Below are 22397 nucleotides of genomic sequence, written 5' to 3' on the forward strand. Positions count from 1 at the left end.
CTTCTCAGAAATCCTGCAGCCTTGTCTAAGCTCCGAGCTAGTTTACAGGTCTCCTGACCCCCCGCACGTCTCCAATGTTGGGATTTTCCGTTTAAATCTAGAAAGCCTGCTCTTGAGAGTGTTTTCTTTTTTCCTCCATCCGCAATAATGAGTGGCATCCATCGGTTTCTGACGCGTCGCGATCGGCACAATAAGTTGAACAAGCAAAGCAAAGAAGAGGTATGTGTGTACAGAACACCTTTGATGATGCTTCAAACAAGATCTTACATTGGCTAACGGGTTTTGTTACTTTTTAGGTATCTAACATACTTTCGCGTCCTTTATTCCATGGAATCTTCAAGTCAGAGTCGGCTCTGGTAGATAATGACGAGTATGCGAAGAAGGTATGGTCTAAGCGCATTACGGTCAGCTTGCACCTCTAATATTCCAAATTCACATATAGGTCAAAGCCCTTGCTCAACGGATTAAACAACTTGGAATCACCGCGTTAGATGAAGAGCACATGAATTATGCATTGCGAACCACGCAAGGCGACACAGAGAAGGCATTTAGCCTGCTACTTCTGCTACAAGACTCGATCGAGGGAATCATCAGGAATTACACACCCAACACCAAGCTCCTAGGTGCAGAGAATCGCCAAGGAGTCACATGCTATTTGGACGCGTTGTTATTTGCCATGTTCGCGCGCCTCGATTGTTTTGAGGCTATTCTTTACAAATCATTTAATGATGAGTCTCGTCGAAAGCTTGCAATCCTTCTGAGACTATGGGTGAATCTGCTGCGATCGGGGAAACTCATCACCACAGACATGGTTAGTTATAACACTTGGGGTTGTCATCTTTCGTATTGTTATTGACCCGTTGGCTTCAGACAAAACACCTGCAGGATGCCCTAGCAGAATGTGGTTGGGAAGATGCGGCTAAACTTCAGCAACAGGATGCTTCGGAAGCATTCACTTTCATTACTGAAAAGTTGGAGTTGCCACTTCTGACTTTGAAGATGGACATTTATCATACTGGAAAGGAAGATGAAAGTGATGACCATAAGTTTATCAATGAGAGGCTGCTCGAGGTTGCCATACCACCCGAGCCAACTGATGGACACTCACTCACACTGGAAGATTGCCTGGAAGCTTACTTCAATAACATGATTGAAGTTAAACGACATATGCAACGACGTAACACCACTAGCTCAATCAGATCAATGGATTCACTTTCTATGTCCAAGGGGTCCACCTCACATGTCGAAACAGTGGAGATCGAGACCACGCCCACCATGTCCCGCACACAAACAAATACACCCCGGGTTGAAAAACCAAACCCCTGGTCATCGTTCACCGAGTTCACTGAATCCCTCGAAGCATCTCGGACACCTGGTCGACGTGGTAGTATTGTTCGACAGCGGTTCTTTCCCGATTCGAGTGACGATACCAATACCAGAGATACCAATCCGGAGAAAGATACCAGCGCAGATCAGGATACCAGTGGAAATACGCAACAACGAAAGGGTTCATACAAGAAAGAAGTCATGATGCCTGCGTGGCAATTTTTCAGTTTAATACGTATGCCACTCCCCTCATCCTGTTCTTTGAGTTTCGTGTGAACTGACATAAGCTTGCTTAGCGTGGTATACCGATAATACACCAACAAACGATGCGCAAGTTGCAGCCCATTTTTCCTCAAAACGGCCGATTCTTGGGATGTGTCTGAAACGTTATTCCTTCTTGCCAGATGGGAGGGCAGTCAGACTGAATACACACATTGATATACCAACCGAGATCGGCCTGCCTCACTTCATCCAAGATGACAACTTGGATGCAGATGCTCCTCTCTTTGGAAGCTTTAAACTTTCTTTGCAAGCTCTGGTTTGTCATAGGGGTAACTCGGTTGACTCAGGGCATTACATTTCCATTGTTCGAGGTACCAATTGCCCCAATACTGCCACTACTGTCACTACCGGCCCAGAAGTCCCGGAAACAACAAAACACTGGATGCGCTTCGACGATCTCGCAGCAGAACGAGTGACACTGGTTGACATTGACGACGCATTGAAGACCGAATCTCCCTATCTTCTGTTCTACCAAATTCTTCCCATCGGCGAAGATCCATCTGCGCCCAACATTCCGAATGCACCGTCATCTCGAGCTTCAGATGGCAGTACACTAGCCGACCAAACAGATTTCAGTGTCGAAGACTTTTCTTCTGACCGACCGAGTGTTGAGGTCACGGGACCATGTGAGAGTAATGCGCAAACATTAGCCAGTATCGCAAGGCGACCCAGCATTGCATTCTCAGAAACCAGCAACCCGGCTGGTCTTAAGCCGCGCTCTATTCCATCCTCATCACCTAGGCTGGCACCAATGGAAGAAGGAAGCACAAAGGGGACATCGTTCTCGCGCCGTGGGTCTCGCTCAGCCAAGAGCAACCCCGGAAGCCGTGCTGGCAGCCAAACGGGTGAAAACAGAATCAGTGCCACTTTTTCACGTTTTGCGCGGCTTAGTCGGGATAAAATTAGCAATGATGGGTTTACCGAGGAAAATGAAGGGAATGAGTCTACGTTGGAAATTGATGACACTGCGGACGATATGAAACTTGGGCCAGCTGTCCTTGAGAAGGAGAAGCGCGGAAGAGGCCGAACGAAGGATCGCGAGAAGAACAAAGGGAAGGCAAAGGAGAAATCCAAGGAGAAGAACAGGAAATTGGATCGGGAATGTACAGTGATGTGATCCCAGGCTGGTGATGCCAGGATTTCTTTTTCGTTTTGAGATACCCAGTCCAGCTGTTGCATGTTTCACAAACGATGATACCCCATGATGCATGAGCAGAGTAACTTGTTTGTAATTTAGCTTGGAATCGACAGGTGCCTACAAACAATTGTGTTTCTTTCGTTATGTTATAGATCTGCCTAGGTGAGTAATTGTATGGATGTAGTTCTAATTTTGGTGATTCGCGGTCGTGGCCTTAGGTGTCAAGACACTAGGGCCTCCGCATTCCTCGGGACCTCAAGAGCCCATTCCGTCCTGCATCAACTCGCAAGACCTTCGACTTGCCTCAACTCTTGTATGAACGGCATGACATAGCGCCCCTACAGCTAGCGCACCATGGCGCTGGACGGATCCAGCAGTTATGTTGCTCCAAGCAACTTAATGGAGTCACCGAGCTCTCCCCTACCCATGTTCGACGTTGAACGAGTGCAATTGGCCTTCTCCGTCGCTGCGGACTTCGTTGCAGCGCAAGTCGCAAACAATGTGCTTGTGCTAGCCTTATCAACTAATCGCATTCTCCGAATCGATCTTGATTCCCCTGAAGATGTCGAAGGTAGACTTCCGAACCTTCCCCGCAGCAAATGCCAGCCACAACAAGTTGACCTAACCGTGCTCATGAACATCAGACATCGATCTCCCCAAGAAATCCTCAGAAGTTGGAGTGATTCGGCGCATGTTCCTCGACCCGTCGGCATCTCATTTGATTATCACCACGAGCCTCAGCGAAAACTACTATCTCCATGCCCAGTCACCGTCGCGACAACCGAAACCCTTGTCACGATTGAAAGGCGTGTCAATTGAAAGCGTTGCTTGGAATCCCTCCTTACCCACGGCCTCTACTCGCGAGATCCTCATTGGTGCCACTGATGGTAATGTCTACGAGACTTATATTGAACCCTCTAGCTACCGGCAGGAGAAGTATACCACCCCGGTCTACCAGGTGCCGGGCGCTTCTCCAGTGGTTGGAATCTCGGCGGAACCGGTGTCCTCTAAGCCTGATCAAAGAAGGGTACTTGTGGCAACCTATGGGAAGCTGCTACATTTCATTGGCCGTGCAGGGGCCACGAGGCATGGGAGAGAAAGCGGCGTGTATTCGGAGCTTTTCCAGCGCGAGATGCCAGTGATCCACGAGAGTCCGAACTCGTCTAGCTCTGCGCCATCTTCGCTGGTAATTTCGCCCACAATCTCAGAGAGCTACCAGGCCGAGGGGTATACCGAAAAGCAGTTTGCGTGGCTCAGTTCCGAGGGGATATATCATGGCCAACTTGCGTCGGAGTCCCCATTCAAGACCGCAAATATGCTTGCGCGCTCGGTGTTTCCGGCTTCGGAATCACCGCGAGGAGGGCGGAAGTTGATACAAGACCCCATTTCTGCCATGACTCTGTCACAGTGGCATGTTCTAGCACTTGTTGGGGGCAGAGTGGTCGCAGTCAACCGTCTCAGCCAGGAAGTTGTCCACGATCAACCTGTTTTGGAACCTGGGCAAAGCGCTCTGGGCCTCTTGACTGATCTCACCAAAAACACATATTGGCTCTTCACCAGCCAGGCCATTTTTGAAGTTGTAGCAGGCGATGAGGACAGAGATGTTTGGAAAATCTTTCTGAAAGAGCAGAAATTCGATGAGGCCCTTCAGTATGCCCGAGGTGCTGCCCAGCGAGATGCTGTCATGACTGCATCGGGTGATTTCCTGGCAGGCAAGGGTAACTTCTTCGAGGCAGCCAAAGTATGGGGCAAGAGCAGCAAAGGGTTCGAGGAGGTTTGCCTTACCATGATTGATCATAAAGAGCATGATGCTTTGCGGAACTACCTCCTCTCCCAGCTGGCAACATACAAGAAGGCCTCGCTTATGCAAAGAATAATGGTCGCAAGCTGGCTTGTGGAACTGTTCATGTCAAAGTTGAATTCTCTCGATGACAATATCGCCACCAAAGCCGAATTGGCAGAAGGCACAAGCCCTGGAGAAATCAAGGACCAGCTTGGCAGCATTCGAGCTGATTTCCAAGAGTTTGTGAACAGCTACAAAGCAGACTTGGACAAGAAAACAGTATACGATATCATCAGCAGCCATGGGCGGGAGGAAGAATTGCTGTTCTTCGCAACCGCTACGAACGATCACAACTATGTTCTATCCTATTGGATTCAGCGCGAGAAATGGCTGGAAGCCTTGAAGGTTTTGCAGCGACAAAGCGAAGCTGATGTATTCTACAAATATAGCAGTGTGCTGATGACACACAAGCCGACAGATCTAGTTGATATCCTGATGCGACAGACGAACCTTGATCCTGAGAGACTGATCCCCGCGTTGTTAAACTACAACAAATCTGCCAGCGTGTCCTCCCTCAACCAGAACCAAGCCGTCCGGTATCTCAACTTCATCATTGTCAACCACCCAAATCCATCCGCAGCAGTCCACAACACCCTTATCTCAATACATGCCTCCAGCCCTTCACCGTCCGAGGCTGGACTTCTTACTTATCTCCAATCGCAACCATCATCCCCCCCTCCATACGACGCAGACTTCGCACTTCGCCTGTGTATTCAAAACCAACGAATCCAGTCATGCATTCACATCTACAGCACAATGGGACAATATTTACAAGCTGTGGAGCTAGCCCTAGAGCACAAAGATATAGAACTTGCCGCGATTGTCGCAGACCGCCCGGAGGGCAACGACAAGCTCCGTAAAAAGCTATGGCTCCTCGTCGCTGAGAAAAAGATCCGCCAGCCGGGCACGGGGATCAAAGACGCGATTGAATTCCTACGCCGCTGCGAGCTGCTCCGCATCGAGGATCTGATCCCATTTTTCCCCGATTTCGTCGTCATCGACGACTTCAAGGATGAGATTTGCACTGCTTTGGAGGACTACTCGCGCCATATCGACTCGCTCCGCCAGGAAATGGATAACTCAGCCCTGACGGCCCGCCAAATCCGCGGTGAAATTTCCGGTCTTGATACTCGCTACGCTATTGTTGAGCCAGGTGAGAGGTGCTGGATCTGCTCGCTTCCCGTTCTCAGTCGTCAGTTCTTCGTCTTTCCCTGCCAGCATGCTTTCCACAGTGACTGTCTGGGTAGGGAAGTCTTGGACGGAGCTGGTGGCAAGAAGAAGTATATTCGGGATCTGCAGGCGCAGCTCAACAGTGGCGATGTCTCTGCCTCACGGCGTGAGGAGATTGTTAAGGAATTGGATGGGCTAGTCGCTGAAGCTTGGTATGTGTCCGTCCTATTAACTCATCAATGGTATATATAACTAACCACATTTATTTGCAGTATTCTCTGCGGTGACCATGCCATAAAACAAATTGACAAACCCTTTATCGCAAGCTCGGAGTCGGCCGAGGATTGGGCTCTCTGATATGCTCCCATATTCGCAATAGCATGGGATGCCATCTAATATCTTTCCCGTGTGGTCCCACAGGACACTTTTTTTCATTTCGCTTTTGATTTTTCGCAATACCCTTCCTTGTCTTAAGCAGATGCTACATGATAAATGAGGCATAGCCCTCGTATATAGACATAGCTATACTGAATGTGATTCGGATCCAAACATTTATTTTGTACACACTTGAAAGAGAAATAACGTACGTTAAATATAGCAGATACACTGTGAATGATCTACCCAACTCCATGCGCAAAGAAACAAATTCCCAGAATAGTAGTCGGAAAGGAGATAGAGATGAACAATAGAAGGCTATTTATCTCACATAATATACCTATCCCAAAAGAACAGAGTACCTAGTTCTCAGGCCATAGATACCGCAGCAGTTCCAGATCCTGCGAAACAGCCGGACTGTGCGCTGCGCAGTCCTCCAAAAATCCTAGCATCTCCTCGTTCCAGCGTTCCCAGCCATCCGGCAGTGTCTCGCGGAGACGAGCACTTGGGGAATGAGCTATGCAATAGAAGAGCAAGATCTGGCCAAAGAATCTTGAGTGCAAAAAAGTTAATTAGACTTGTTCAAACATATAGTTGTATTGGTATGCAAAGGGAAATGGTAGAAGGCATAACTCACTGCGAGCAAAAAGCAAACTTAATCGGAATACAGCTCTTCATTTTCCGGAAGATGCCTTGAGTAATCGGCCAGTCCATTGCATTCTGGAGACCGCTTCGCACTTGCACAAAGTCTTCATCTGTTAGAAGGTGCGGGATTCGGAGAGCTTTGTATATATACGGCCGACCGATGTGAAAGCGCGCGATCATGTGTCTGCCTTTAAGCATGGCGTCTGTTACTGCTATTGCTGGGGAGAGGGGGTGGTTCGGATCTGTCTGTCTTGGTCTTGGGGAAGAGAGATGCACTGGGGATGCTATTGAGGTGGACGGGGAGGGGTGGATTGACGGGGTTGCTGGGGTTGGGTGGGATGAGTAGGGGGCGTTGTTGAATTGGATTGTCGTTGGGAGGTTGGTGCGCCATTGTTCTAGTTGGTGGTGCAGCTCGGTATTTATTGCCGGTAGGGGGAATGTTCCTGAGTCCGCTAGATAGAGGATGGTGTGTTAGAGGTTGAATTTTTTGTTTTTTTTTTTTTTTTGTTTTTGACTTTTGGGTGGAATGGGAGGATAACTCACAGTAGAAGTAGAGGGAATGGCGGATCCGCGTGAGAATGATGCGGTGGGCTACCTGAGCCAGGAAATGATATTGGAAGTATGAATCGTCAACTACACCCGATGAGTTGAAACGGGTTGAGGCGTAGCCGGTTGTTTCGAAGCCGATGAATTTGGGAATTGGGACTTGTTCTTCGAGACGAGAGAGGCCGCTTGATGGGAGGTGCAGCTCTTGTACGAGAATAGTCTCGTTCATTAAACAGTTCCAGTATACACGGGATTTCATATCGCCTTCCCACTCGTCGAAATTCACATTATGGCTACATACGAGTCAGTATCATTCAGTGTTTGAGATGTGTAGGGCAGGGCTCACTTCGTCAACATTGATAGACAGCAAGTCGCAGCGCGAGAAATCATTGTCCAAGAGTCCATCGGACGGGGAATCTGGCTATAATATACACTATAGAAGATTAATATCAATCTGCATATAAAAGTAAGCTTGTGGCATGGATACGTACGAAGAAAGAAGGTAAAATTGACAACTTTGGATATCGTTGTCGCACATCAAAAAGCCGATACGCCGTCGGGCCTCGTTGAAAAATCGCAGTCCAGGCTGCTCTTCGTAAACCACGTTAATCCATTCTGGGGGTTCAAACCGATGGCCCTGAGTACCTGGTAAGGGATAATTTCCTTCTTGGTAGGCGAGAACAGCGAGACAGCCCAATGCTAGCACGTTAAGCACTAGACAGCTCTCTAGATTAAATCCAAAGCCACTCTCGATGGCTGAGCCAAGAGTGAAGGAAAAGAAGAACCCCTTGTCCATAATCGGCGTGGAGGGGTTAAAAACACTGAAGAACGCATCGGCCAGACCCCTGATCATTGCCAATGGAAGTTCTTCTAGCCAATGGTCTCCCGCCTGTAATGGATATGGACTGCCGAACATCGGCAGCGGAGGCCGTGCTGATTCCAGTTCAATGACATAGTTTTTCCCGAGCATTTCATAGGCGGCTAGTAACTGCTTCGGGAGGATCTGTCTTGCTCCAGGCCACACGATGACACCGTGCTGACTGAAAGAAATAGAGATCCGGCCTGCAGAGTCTGACTTTGGTTGATTCTCTTCAAGTTCAAAGTCATCTCCATCCCCAGCTGCCGCGGGTGTGAAGTTATCCCCGATGGGGGGTAGCATTGATAGGGGCCGGTTGCCATCGCCGCCGAAGGCAGGCGATAACTGCGTCTGCGGTTCCTGGGTAGGAGGACGAATCTGGCTCCTGAGAGACTGCAGATCACTCAAAATAGATGTTGGTATGTTTTCCAATTTTGTCTCCAGTCGATGGAGAGTGCTCATGATCATCGTGAGAGATTGATCGCGTCTGCAATCGTATAAGCAAATGAAAATAAAAACCCATCGAGGGTCACTTACTTTGAAGATTTACGCTCATTATAAACACACTCTAGGCCAAGCGACTTACATAGTCCACACCTCGGCCGCGATTCGTCGCATCTCGTCTTTTTCAAGCGACAAGTCTCACACGCCTATTACGCGGGATTAGCGGCCTCCGGACGACTCGGTCGCGTCACAGAATAGAATAGGCGAGTCAATGGGGGCACTTACGACAGTGGCAATGAAGTTCCTGGGCTTCTTAAAGGGTCCGGATGATTGACCGTGCTCTTCCTCGCCAGGAGAGAGCAGGTCCTGAATGGGAAGCAAACCATTATTATCAGGATCGGGTGACATATGCGCGCCTGCCCTGGACTCCTCGAGCGACCGCTTGCTCATTTTGCATCATCGAGAATGGACTTTTTCTCACGGCGTCCTCGTGGTTTGATATTGAGTCGGTCGCTTTTTTTTATCGCGGAGGGCTGAGGGTTCTCGGCCAATCAGAGACCATCCTGCTATGAATCATCGCCTCCGTCGCGACTTCAATGGGTGAAATAAATCAATCTACGAAGTATGTGTGTCAGGATATATAAACTCTTGGTCTATGTATATGTTTTGATAGCTTATGAATTCTTGAAATATAAAGAGATGAGTTGGTTATCAAAGATATATTCTCGTACAATGTATGTTGTAGATCTTCCAGGTACCAACCTTGGAAGTCAATATAAAACAACCAAGGGTCTTTCTTTTTCGGTATAGGTAGAAACAAATAGAATGGATAATTGAATAGGCATCGAGTAAAATAACGAACGCAATTTGCCTCAGGTACGAAGGTTGAAGATTGACAACCAACCTATGTGATCCGCCTACGTGGCCATGTGTATAACCTATAACCAGGTCCACATCATATCAACAGCGAGTTCCGTACCTTGTACTCCGTATATCCGTTGTCAATGTTAATTATTACATATTCACTGCTGGGCTAGACCCAACTCCAAGGGACCGATTGTGAATCCGTTTACCGATTCCCAACACAGCCATTGGATTACGATTCCACTCGCCACAGACTCGAACTACAATACGCATCGCCATGACCAAATAAACACAGAGTCTAGATGCAAGCGGAGCGCAATGAGTACCAATCCAATCCCAAATACTCCATACTCTGTAAATAGAAGCAAATGTCTCCTAAATGTCCATTTGGCCCTGTCTAGATGGTCTCCACCCTATTACTCATTCCACGTCTCAAATGGGTCTCTCAACGTCACTCAATTATGAGGTCTTAGTTTTTTATTACAACCTGTATTTCTGCGTTATTAATTTAAGTGTAACAACGATCCACCTTGAGCAGAAAGGGGGATGTCAAGGTGGAATGACGTTGACAGGACCCTGTGGAATGTGGCATGGAGATCAAGAGGCCGAGGACGGTGTTTTGTTGATGGCTTCTAGATCTATATTTTGCCACCCATATTATCGGGAATATATGGTAAATAACAGGGCTTAACCGTTATAAGCGAGAATAGTATGCTTAGATTAAAAATATAAATCTGGATAATGACTATAGTGTTATGAGGGGAACTTCAAACAGAGCATATAAGGTGTAATAAAAACATAGGACAAGGCAATTAATGAACTCCAACAACGGAGCTGGCGAGAGCCGATATGCTGCACATCGTAGCAGTCAATTCATCATTATAAATTATAATTTCCCCAGCTGACAAGGCGACAGACTCGATCTGTAAGGCAAAAAGGAGGGGAGACATGCCCGTGTTGACTCGGCAACGGGCACGAAGAACTTGACCTGTAAAATATATCGACACAGCGTGAAAGTTCTTTCGCGTGCTGCGCCCCGAAAAAAAAAAAAAAAAAAAAAAAGCCTCAGACGATATCAACCCTTGCATTGACCTTGAAAATCCCCATCTTTGTTTTCTTTTCCTGCAGCAGCGCGGAGTCGTACACGGAGAAAATAAAAAGACCAACAGGAGGCTGGGGTGGCCCTACGATTTCGTACATCGTACATCGTACATTGTGCAATGCAAATGTATGTTGATGTTCTGGAGATGTGCAAACAACATACACCCCGTACTCCGTAGTGGCACAGCCTATATGCAGTGCGTCGGTTCCTTCAACGTATCCTAATCTGAAGTCATATTGAGCTTACACGGACTAAAAAATATAAATATAATGAAGCTTTGGCTCCGGTTTGTGTATACAGGGAACAAAGAATGGATATGTAATGTACACGTTTAATATGAGATATTGGATTAATATACGAGGTTAGTCCAATTGAGGAAAATCAGCTGAGACCAAAATCCGGGGAAGTGGTCCCTTAATCGGTTATCTCACCCCCTCTTTTTACTTGGCATGCCTATTCTCTCAATTCTCTTAATTCTTTTAATTCTATTATCCTCTTATCCTCTTATCCTCTATTGTATTCTCGTATTCGATGATAATCATGATTTCATTATCTCAACGGACACTAGTATATGTACATTTAGTTTAATGCTACGCCACACCATTATCGGACTTAGATAACCTATGGGCTATAATTCAAATACCGTCTGATATGGTTTCAAAATTCAGAACTCGTCCGGATATGATCATGGAATGACGATCGTGCGGGGTATGGCATGATAGTCCATGATAGTCTATTACTATGATAATGATGATTCCAAAGTTCGAATTGAACCATGGACATCTTATCTGCCTTGTATGTTGTTCTTCCGACCTCGGGATGTTATGGACCCTTATCGTCCCTATCGGAGGAAGTATCCTCCACTCAAATCACTTGCCCAAATTGTCTATACTCGGGAGTACGCTCCATAGATTTGATAAGGCAATTCGTATCTCATATCTCATAGCATATCGCAAATGCCGGATTCGGAAGATAACTCCAGCCTCCGGTATCATGTTATCACTGCATTTTACAGAGTACATTGTTTAGTCATGTACGGAGTATGTGGCTTATGTAGGCAAAACCACGCAAGCGTACCCCTAATGCAAACGAGAAGAGACACGTTTCAGCCCATATCTAGGGCCAGAGTTGATAGGGCGGTTGTATGGGATTTATCATTGGGGTCGGCTTTTAGACGCTGATCGCTTTCTTTTGATGCATGAGCTAGGTTAGATGACGAATGCTTTTTAGGGAGGGTTTAGTGTAGACTAGACTACGAGTAGGTTTTGTATATAACATATAATATATAGATATGCAGCATGTCGCGTACGGACATTATCATTGACGTTATAACGTTGTACTCGGCGAAGAGACTGCATGAAAGGGACCGGGAATGATAATCACGGAGCCAGCTGCAGTGGCTGATGGCTGATGGAGGGGGAGATCAAGACCAGAAACTGAGCCGTGCACCTCGCCTTTCTGCAGATCTCCCTGCAATACTCCGATATACAAAAGAAGTATCTTGTGTACACTATATTGCGTGCGAATGTATGATATATTAGGCACGATGCACCCAGGGAACACTGTACCGAAAGGGGGTGGGTGTCTCCATATACAACAGCCCAAGAATTCGATTGGGAGGGTTGAGATTTCCGACAGGAATGGGAATAGAATGGGTGATGATAGACGCAAAATGGATGGGACGTCGCGTGATGCACATTTGCCGGAGACCGAAGTCGTGCCACATATCCACACCAACTCTATCGTTTCAAGAGTTCGGGTACTATGTACTCCGTACTTCTGAGCATGCTTTGAATGGAAAAGTGTGCATACAACATAAATTGTACTTATCAACTTGAGACCTGCAAGGTTTGACCTTGCAGGTCGCAGGAGGCGGTCAAACCTGATCTAAGGCTAGATCATCTGGGCAGCGAGGGCTTTCCCTTCACCGCTTGACAGGGCTGCGTGGGTGTCTGAAAGGTGGTTGGACTCATGACAGTTGGGAGCACGCTCCACTCAAAGTACAACATACGTGTTCTTGTTGGGTTGAGATAGTTCTCCAATGTCCTTCTATGTTCTACTCGTACTAGAGACACATCAGTAACTGGGTCCGATCCATATACAACATACTCCTGAATGATGATCATATATTGTTTCCTGCTGATATAGAAGATACGCTGCATTTGCATCAAAACCCCGCAAACCATATTGGTTCGATAATATGGGTCAGTCAATCTTGTCTTATAAATCCCGCGCGGCAAAGAATAACGTTAATAATGCAGGAGGTGGTGTAACTAGGAAAGAATTAATGGAGAAAAAAAACCCCCTTTGAAAGCTAGTCTAGGGTAGTTAGTCTAGGATGGTCCACACCATCCGAAACGAGTTCCGCTGTGCATCAGTACCTGCGGAAAGGGTACCTTCCCATAGGCACAGCACATAAAGTACATATACGACTTGGAACAGCATAAACCCGCAGTAGGTATCCGGGGTGAACCAATCAGAAGAGATCACGCCATTCCACTCTATCGCGTCATGCAGCCTGTAAATAGTGGCCAGATAATATATTCTGATTGGCTCGTCCCCCCAGAATTGGCTGCGCAATTATACGGATTTGGATTAGTGCGCCACCCTGATCCGCCCACGGCCGACCAAACTCCAGAAAGAGCCTGCCCCTGCTGGTGTCAACCGTCATTGTGACTGGCTTGTCTCTGAACCAGAATTTCGAAAGTTTGGGATGTTCGAAGTCCGAAGTCTGAAATCTGAAAGATAGGACTCTGGGTAGATGATGTGATGGGCACCTTCAGGAAATGGCAACCAAGAATGGAATTCAACGTTATCGCGTTATCGTACTGATTTCAACATAACATTTGGCGATAGTCGAGATCACGTAGACGGTTGACGTCTTTTACCCAAGGATAAGGAATGCCTGGAAGGTTCATGAAACTTGGAGAGCCTGGACGATGACACATCGTCAATACCGGTATTCATTCCATACGTTACCAGTTTCCCCGGGAGACGAAAACGGGCCAAGGACCCCTCGGGTGCCAGTTAAATTGGGTGGAATTGGGTGGACAATGTAGATCACACGGATGAACCGCCCACGAGGGAAGACTTGTATATTACGGTATGTTACGGTATGGCCAATCATTTTGCCTCTCCAATTCCCCTCACGCCTTTACAACACCTCTCTCCCTGGCTCCTTCTCTCTTTCCCCTTATACCATCAACATCCATCTTCCCCCGTTCCCTATCATCTTCTCTTTCGCTCTCCTATTCTCCATCTCTCCTTCCCGCCTTCCTCCTTTCCGAATCCTCTCTCAACCCATCACTTACCCGTCACCTTTCTATTACTTCCAACGCTTCCAACGTTACCGAGATTCCCGTGTCTGCTTGCCATTATATCAAGACACTACCAAACCTGGGCGGCCTATACTCTTCTATCGATAACTTCAAACTCGAAGGTTTGATCCTAGTCTACTTTTGACAGAAGAGTATTTCTCTCGCCTCTCCGTCCCAAACCCCTTTTCCTCGGTCTTCCGGGTCCACCCTGAGCTCGGGTGACTCACTTCCATCAACTTGATAAAAGGGTCCCAATTCCGGTCTGTTGGATTGCCATTGTGCTATCCGTACCTCCAGCCTTCGTCACTTCGATCCACACGAAGGTGTTCCCTGCGTCGTGGGCATTCATACGTTCTTCGGTCGAGCCTTGTCGTGAGAGCACTTCCGGAGTTTCATACCTCAGGGGCAACCTGGCATCGAGTACCTCTGCTTTTCCAACTTGGATTAGAAGGGTGCTCTACCGGATCCCTCAATTCGCCCAACCAATTTGCTTCAACAATACTATCTGGCCTCATGACTCACTAATCCCAATTATCTTCAACTTGAGTCACGGCCCTCCGACCTTGAACCCGGTGTTCATAGGATTCTTTCCGTTTCTTTCTCCCATACATCTTTGATTTTCCAATTACGATATTACGCAGCGCTTTATCTCGACTCTCTTCGATTCATCCGGTATCAGGCCGACTTTCAACACTTGTCCATCACCTTTTGACACATTCGTGTCGTCCACCTGGGACCCCTTCCCGTTAACCAACGAAAAACGATATACAAATGAGCACATAACGGTCTTTACCCATTTCCTTAGCGTCAACAACCCTTCCCGGGTTCATTCAACTACGCCATTACGGCATCATTCTCTCCTCTTTTCATCTGTCCACCAACTTTCATCAGTACATTTTTTTTATATCACATTTCGACCCAGTCAGGATTCCCTTTGTCTCAATATCCTGACTTTCCCCGGCTCTTCTTTTCGCCAGTCTCTATTTACCTTGGGATCCTGCGCCTGATACTTCTCTTCGTTGTTTGTTTAATATTCATTAGCCTGGTTGCTTTTTGGTTGTCATACTTCGACGCATTCTTGACACGCTTGAGTGTTCTTTTGAGCGGCTCATAGACTTGTTTTCACTTCATCTCTTTGTTGGAGCATTACATCAGTCTGTTCCCCCATTTCATCTCATCTCCGCATTCCTTTTTTTTGGGGATCATCCGGCCAACATGTCGACCATGGAGTGCTTGAAGGAAGAATTCGTTGAGGGCCAACTTTTGGATGGTCGTTTTGAAACTGTCGCCCCTCTCAATCATGGGTCTTTCGGAATGGTATTCCTTGCTACAGATACCCAGACGGGCCAAGATGTTGCTATCAAACGTCTAATCAAGGCCTCAACGAATTCCTCTGAAGATCGCTCCGAAGAACTCGAGTGTCACCGACGGTTTGGTTTTCATCCGAATCTGGTCAACTTGATTCACACATTCGACACTGAAACTCATAAATATCTTGTTTTGGAGTACTGTGCCAATGGAGATCTATACGAGGCTATTCGCCTTAACCGTGGTCCACTGGAGACCGAACACGTTCGGGATTTCATGCTGCAGCTGATTAGTGCCGTCGACTTCATGCATGCCAAAGGCTTGTATCACCGTGACATCAAGCCGGAGAATATCTTCCTGACACAGGATGGCTCCATGAAGTTAGGCGATTTTGGTCTCGCTACGCAAGAGTCTTGGTGTTACGAGGCGTGTGTTGGCAGCGACCGCTACATGGCCCCCGAGCAATATGATCCGACCATGAATGGATACTCCCCCGCCAAGGCCGACATCTGGTCTGTGGGTATCTGCCTGCTGAACATTTTGTTTGCTCGTAATCCCTTCGTCACCCCCACTGAGTCCGATGTACTCTTTGCGGATTATGTGCGCGATCGCCAATCGCTCTTCGACATCTTCCCCAACATGTCCCAGGACACTTATGAGATTCTGACCCATGCCTTGACCATTGATCCATCCAAGAGGTCTTTGTCGGAGGTGCGTGAGTGCATCATCCGCGCGATTTCTTTCACTACCGATGATGAATCTCTCGATGAGTTTTGTACCGAAGACCGCGAGGTGGTCGCTGCTAGCGCCAACCGTGAACCCCTTCGCACCCCGTCCCTCCAGAGTCCCCATGTCAACCAGGGAGATTCTTTCCCATGGGCAAAAGCGCTCCAGTCGAGCCCTCCTCAGGCTATCCGACAACTATCTGCCATTCCGGACAACGAGAGCTATACCGAGGATCTGTTCCCGGCTTCCGAAGCTGCTGGAACCTCGTGGTTCTCATCCCGCATGGACACTCCATCGGTGGCTTCTGTTTTGGACTCTCAGCTCAGTGACTCCTTCGTCATGCTCAACCTTCGCAAGCGTGAGGTGCCGTCTCTTCCTCGCTCTGATCCTGTTTCCATCACTGGATCACTGCCATCGCATGCAACAAAGCCCCTCCCGTCTTTGTCGATGGTCTTTGGTAACAAAGACGCCGACAAGATCTCAAAGAGCTGGTGCGACATGTGGGACGAAGAGGAGGAGGAGTCTGAGAATGAAGATCTTGCCGTGGCCCAACGACGGGAGCAGAACTCTCGCAGCTGGAGCCAAGAGAGCCAGGGAGCCGCCCTCCCAAGATTGCGCGAGCCGGACTCCGCTTCACTCAACCAACGCTCTCCAGGCCCAGATGTGGATCTGAAGATGGAACCCAACGTGCTTGGGGATCTTTCCCTGGACGAAGACAGCGACTCCAGCGCGTCAAGTAGCACACCTCGCCCCTTCCGGAGCTCTGTAGAAGAGCCGTCTAGTGCCGATAAGTGGTCGATGCTTGGTGATGTGCGACGCAAGTACAAACCCGAGGACGAACCCCGCAAGTACAAGCCTCGCAAGTCGCGTGAGGTGTTTGGCCCCAAGAGCGTTGCTGTCAACGCTCGGCGACACGATTGGGGTCGAGGCACTTGCGGATACCACCAGACCAAACCCAAACCCGCCTCGCCTGTGGATTCTCGCCGCCGCCATTTGCTCGAAAGGCAGGATTGGCGCAGCAATGCCTCTAACAGCTTCCTTCCTCATGACAATGGAAGCATTGACGATGATCTGGATCTCGTGGGTGGGTGGCATGATGCTCACTTCTAGGGTGCTCGGTATTCGCTTGCACTTCACTCTATCCTTACCCTATACTCTCCCCTCATGTTGATGTCTGCTTGCATCTTTCGATTCAGTTGGAAAAAAAAGTTCAAAAATTACCCGCGATAAATTAATGTTCCGCTTTCTTGTCTTGTGTCTCTTTGTTCTCGGATTGAGTGTTTCGTCTGTTTCCGTCCGTCCTCAACGGTGCATTGCCACGTGCATTGCACCACGCTTCCTGGTCGTCCAAACTGTTTTTTTTTTCTTTTCATGTACAATATCAGACTAAGGGTCACGGACACTGGCGGAGACGACGAATACGAAAAACCACAAAAAGGTTAGAAGGCTGGCTCGGAATGCGCTGGTGGATTTTTGATTCTGACGGGAGGTTTGGCATACCATACGAACTACAAGGTTGGCGTGGATTATTCAGGGAAAAGGTGGAATGAGTTGCGGTGAAGTCGATCCTGGTAGGATGACTCGGTGAAACAACCGCGGCCGTTTTCTCTCGATTGTTTTATACTGTAACTAGTTAGATGAGACAGTCCAAAGGGAAAATTGATCATCATCCGCGAAGAATTGGGTTCTGTATAGATCTTTAGATGGAGTAGTCTGTAGTTGTAGTCTCATTGATCCACTTGCGCTGAAGCCCGTTTGAAAGGCGGTCAGAACCCACCCGGTGCCGAGATGCCACCGGTCCACTTGGACCTGCCATTTGTTCCACTTTGATCCATTTCTTGCTGGAGACCGCCATTTGTCGCCAAGCTCGGCTTTGCTTAATCGCTATCTCTCGCACTAAGAGTGAAATACAAATCCACCGAGTCGATTGCTCTTATTCCCAGCCACGATGTGCATCGCACGCAGGTCGACCTCATAGCTTGAACTCACCGAGGAAGCTATACCAGTGCAACTATCTGATCATCAAACCGACAGCATGTTGACCGTGGGTCGGTCATTGAATTCCTGGACATACCGCGCCTCGATCCTTCTGGCTCTCTGCCACAATGCGCTCTCCAATGCGACCGCCCAGCCACCCCAGAGCGGGGTGCAGGGTGCGCTCCCCACGACACCAGTGAAGACATGTCCGGCGAAGAGTACGTGGCAGACAGAGGCGGAGCTTTTCCACCTCCCACCGTGTCTGGAGACGCGCTGGGGACCGGGTCATGATATGTACCTTGATTTGGTAGTACCCGATCCCACTGCGGTAGCCAACGATCCGGTCGTTAATCCACCTGCTGCTTCGAGCGGGACGCCAGAAGAGACGGTGAGAACGATTCCAGAGCAAGATGCAGAACAGGATCAAGATACAGACTCGCTATTAGATGGTGCTAGTTTCCTCTCATTTGAGGACTGGAAGAAGCAGAACCTGGCGAAGGTCGGACAATCAGCCGAGAATGTAGGAGGGAGCAGACGTGCCGCAGCATTTGGAAAGGAAGACCGTCGGCAGCCGGTAGGAATCAATAATGCCTTAGATTCGCTGGGCGATGATTCCGAGATCGAGTTGGACTTTGGTGGGTTCGGCGCTGAGACGCCCGAGGCTAGCCCTACCGCTTGGGGCTCACATATCCCGTCGCGCGAGGCTGGGCAGGCGGGGAGCGCGGATGGAAGAGGCAATGCTGGTGTACACGGGCAGGGCGCGCTCCAAAGAGATGCGTCGCGCCGTAAGGATGCTGGCACTACTTGCAAGGAGAGGTTCAACTATGCTTCCTTTGACTGCGCGGCTACGGTGCTGAAGACGAATCCCGAGTGCAAGGGTTCCTCTTCTGTGCTGATTGAGAATAAGGATAGCTATATGCTCAATGAGTGTCGCGCTCAGAACAAATTTCTTATCTTGGAACTGTGCGATGATATTCTGGTTGATACGGTTGTCCTTGCAAACTATGAGTTCTTCAGCTCTATCTTCCACACATTCCGGGTTAGTGTTTCGGATCGGTATCCCGCGAAACCGGACCAGTGGAAAGAACTTGGAGTCTACGAGGCACGAAACACTCGTGAGGTGCAAGCTTTTGCAGTAGAGAACTCGCTTATTTGGGCTCGATATCTTCGAGTTGAATTCCTCACGCACTATGGGCATGAATTCTTCTGCCCTATCAGCTTAATTCGGGTGCATGGTACCACCATGATGGAAGAGTACAAGCATGGCGAAAGCTCTGACCGCGCTGAGGTTGAGGAGTTGGAGGCCAGTGAAGCTAACCAGCTCCTCGAAGATCTGGAAAACAAGCCAGTTGAAGTGCCAGTTGAGGTGCCAGTCGAGAAATTCATTCCTGAGGTGAAATCTAGCCTTACAGTGGATGAGATTTGTCCGAACCCTGTATCAGAGGCTGTCTCGCCTTTTGCGAAACAAAATGATAGAGATATATGCGGCATCAATGATGGGCCGCCTGTTGCGGCTCTGTCGACGCCAGCGACAACGGCTCAGACCAATCCACCACCGAAACAGAACTCTACTGCTGTAGTTGGAGACAGTCCCTCCGCGACCAATGCCGGGTCACCTGGCCCCTCAAAAGGTGAGGATGCCCGAAAGCAGGGCGAGCCTGCCAAAAATGTCGTGACCGCTCCGGATGCCTCAAGCGTATTTTCGGAGCCTACTCAGGCGAACGCTACATCCGGGACCATAGGGAAAGCCACTACCAATGCCAAAGAGGAGCAGAGCATTCCTCCCCCAGAGTCGACGAGACCTACAAACACCCAACCGCCATCTGCAAACCCCACGACCCAAGAATCCTTCTTTAAATCTGTCCACAAGCGGCTCCAGATGCTTGAGTCGAACTCTACCCTGTCTCTTCTCTACATCGAGGAACAGTCTCGTATCTTGCGCGATGCGTTCAACAAGGTTGAGAAACGGCAGCTAGCAAAGGCATCTACCTTCCTGGAAAACCTCAACGTAACTGTTCTCAATGAATTAAGAGAATTCCGTGAGCAGTACGATCATGTCTGGAAGTCTGTTGCTCTTGAATTTGAGCACCAGCGCATACAGTACCACCAAGAAGTTCACTCCCTCAGCGGTCAGCTCGGTGTGCTTGCAGATGAACTAGTTTTCCAAAAGAGAGTCACTGTGATACAGAGCATCATGGTCCTCTGCTGCTTTGCCCTCGCCCTGTTCTCACGGGGGTCCGGAAACAACTATATGGAATTCCCGGCTGTTCAAAGAATGGTCGCTCGGTCTTACAGTCTGCGGTCTTCATCTCCAATTTTTGCCTCCCCGTCGGCTAGCCCGGGATCGACACGCCCAACTTCGTCCTCATACCGTGAGAACAGTGGCCATCGCAGAAATCTGTCTGACTCGTCCGACCAAGATAGCGCTGCTAGTCCGACCGCGGCCTATTCCCCGCCGACTCCTATATCCTCTTCCCCAACAGAAAGAGATGTTGAGGAGACGGACAAGGTGGAAGAACCTGCCTCTCCTGAGTCTATGTCCGTGCCTATTCTGGCAACACCACAACCTCGTTCTCAGAGTACGCCGCCTGTATTGAATGGGCGCCCTGACCTGGATATGACTACACCGGCTGATGATGAGCTGGGTACCGATAATCCACGGTCGCTTGAGCTGTGATCCTCCATTTAACGGCCATAATGGCTTTAGCCATACTTTATGACGCACCTTGCATTCTGATATTTCTAGCGCTTTGCATCTGTACACTGTACTATGTACCCTATTGCGTGTACGTTTGGACAACAACATGATTCCCACTAGTTTAATTCTGTGTTTACTATTTTGTTTACCACCGTGATTACTGTGATTAGAGTTATTTACATTCCTTAAAACCAAACTCAAAAAGCCATAATTAAAAGCCTGTAATAGCCCCAACTTGGATATCCAAGGTCATTGAAGGAATATGTTGTGGCGTCATACTCAGTTGCCCAGCCAACAATCTCAGCCCCAACACACACGTTTTTCATCTTATCCGATTTGTTTTTGTTAACCTTCTTCCCTCTCAATCTTCTGATCTTACACACTACACGCTACACGCTACACGCTACACATCCCTCCAAACCCTTACACATCCACAAAATGGACGCAACCACACAAGCTCAGCCTCTGGCCGACCGCTCAACCAACACCCACCTGACTAGCGCCAGCGACAAGACCGATCTGAAGGGTTCAGATATCTCATCAATGGAGTACCACCGCCAGGTGTTGCAAGACAAAGTAACAAGCGAGGAGTGAGTATTGTCAAATCTTCTATCTTTTCTGTTATAATACAAGAACTAACTTGTCATAACAGGCAACCAACCTCCTACGTCTCCCCTTCAGACGAACTCATGAGCCCCTGCACAAAGAAGTTGAGCGATATCAAGGGCAAGCGGTTCAAGAAGTATGTGATTTCCCTTGGACTTGATACACTTTTTTTTGGACCTTTAAGCTAATCAACTGCAGTGCCGGCAAGCCCCAGTCACTGTTCGCCAAGCTCGGCAAGAAGAGCTACGAACAATCCTCAGCCGAGCAGGGCCGGACTGAAAACTAGAAAGATCCAGGTCTTTTAGGATGTTTGGGTCTTTTCCATTCTTTTTCTTTCTTCCCCCCCTCGGACTCTGGTGCTATGGTCTTTCCTTCAATCTCTTTTACTCAGCGCCGGTCGCTGTGTCGGATGCATTGAGGAAAGGCAGATTTGAGATCTTGGATATGATTAGGTCTTGAGGTGGGATGCTTCTTCTATATGTGTTTTTTTTTTTCTCTTTTTCTTCTTTTTTTGTGATGACCTGCAATGCCTTTGTTTTTGTTTTTTTTTTTGGTACGGGGTATGGGATGGATGGAACTGTAATTGGGATATCTCATGGAGCACATTGAAATCCATGCAATCAAACCTTTTCTTGGTTAGGGATTTTATATTTTGGTATAGCTATATGTAATGTACTGTTCCTCCGGGCTACTAACAACATCATGGCTCGGCCAACTTCCTACATACTATACAGACCTCGGTATGCCTGGATGACTACCATTTATGGAAAGAACTTGATATAGGACTAGGAGCTATCTTCTGGTTTCTTTGATTTGCCCTGTGTATTCCCCCAGCTGGAACGGTTGCAACTGTCTTTGCTTTTTCTTGTAATATCTTGGCATGACCAGCTTTTAGCTACATCTCGCCAGTTATAGAAAGTGATATCAAACAATGAGTGGCAACAATATTGGTACATATAGTTTCCATAACTGTCAAGGCAGGTTTCGGAGATGTGGCCGATTTGAAATGTGTCGTGAAAGAGGACATCTTCAAGTTCTCCGGTTAGTCGTTGACCTCGGGAGCCGAGGCACCTGGTCAAAATCCGTCGGCTTCTCCACCTTCTCCGCAATTCTGGGATGGGCTGACCTCGTCTCTTTATATTCGGTGGTATTCCCCGTATATTCTGATATTCAC

General features: G+C 48.2%; 6 protein-coding genes across 6 annotated transcripts; 5 read left to right on the forward strand and 1 right to left on the reverse strand.

Annotated features, from left to right (window-relative positions):
* Positions 1-147: 147 nt before the first annotated feature.
* On the forward strand, positions 148-2725 carry N7537_005627 (ubiquitin C-terminal hydrolase family protein; the record flags this gene model as incomplete). Its single annotated transcript, XM_056896684.1, has 5 exons — positions 148-219; positions 297-383; positions 443-811; positions 871-1561; positions 1623-2725. 5 exons carry the CDS (start codon positions 148-150, stop codon positions 2723-2725), a joined length of 2322 nt encoding a protein of 773 aa, XP_056752469.1.
* Positions 2726-3100: 375 nt separating this feature from the next.
* Positions 3101-6116, forward strand: N7537_005628 (vacuolar protein sorting protein DigA; the record flags this gene model as incomplete). The annotated part of the gene is made up of 3 exons (XM_056896685.1): positions 3101-3317; positions 3391-5971; positions 6032-6116. 3 exons carry the CDS (start codon positions 3101-3103, stop codon positions 6114-6116), a joined length of 2883 nt encoding a protein of 960 aa, XP_056752470.1.
* Positions 6117-6496: 380 nt separating this feature from the next.
* N7537_005629 (uncharacterized protein) lies at positions 6497-9108 on the reverse strand (the record flags this gene model as incomplete). Its single annotated transcript, XM_056896686.1, has 7 exons — positions 8911-9108; positions 8719-8831; positions 7817-8668; positions 7672-7758; positions 7323-7618; positions 6772-7231; positions 6497-6686 (listed from the first exon to the last, which is right to left on the reverse strand). The coding sequence occupies exons 1-7, from the start codon at positions 9073-9075 to the stop codon at positions 6497-6499; spliced, it is 2163 nt and encodes a 720-aa protein (XP_056752471.1). The 5' UTR covers positions 9076-9108.
* Positions 9109-15123: 6015 nt separating this feature from the next.
* On the forward strand, positions 15124-17052 carry N7537_005630 (putative serine/threonine protein kinase; the record flags this gene model as incomplete). The annotated part of the gene is made up of 1 exon (XM_056896687.1): positions 15124-17052. One exon carries the CDS (start codon positions 15124-15126, stop codon positions 17050-17052), a length of 1929 nt encoding a protein of 642 aa, XP_056752472.1.
* A 925-nt stretch (positions 17053-17977) lies between these two features.
* N7537_005631 (Sad1/UNC domain protein) lies at positions 17978-20596 on the forward strand (the record flags this gene model as incomplete). Its single annotated transcript, XM_056896688.1, has 1 exon — positions 17978-20596. The coding sequence occupies one exon, from the start codon at positions 17978-17980 to the stop codon at positions 20594-20596; it is 2619 nt and encodes an 872-aa protein (XP_056752473.1).
* A 459-nt stretch (positions 20597-21055) lies between these two features.
* On the forward strand, positions 21056-21509 carry N7537_005632 (Spo12 family protein; the record flags this gene model as incomplete). The annotated part of the gene is made up of 3 exons (XM_056896689.1): positions 21056-21207; positions 21270-21359; positions 21422-21509. The coding sequence occupies 3 exons, from the start codon at positions 21056-21058 to the stop codon at positions 21507-21509; spliced, it is 330 nt and encodes a 109-aa protein (XP_056752474.1).
* Positions 21510-22397: the final 888 nt, after the last annotated feature.

The sequence above is a fragment of the Penicillium hordei genome (assembly GCF_028827395.1).
Source record: "Penicillium hordei strain IBT 12815 chromosome Unknown utg000003l_segment0_segment0, whole genome shotgun sequence".
Classification (NCBI taxonomy): Eukaryota; Fungi; Ascomycota; class Eurotiomycetes; order Eurotiales; family Aspergillaceae; genus Penicillium; species Penicillium hordei.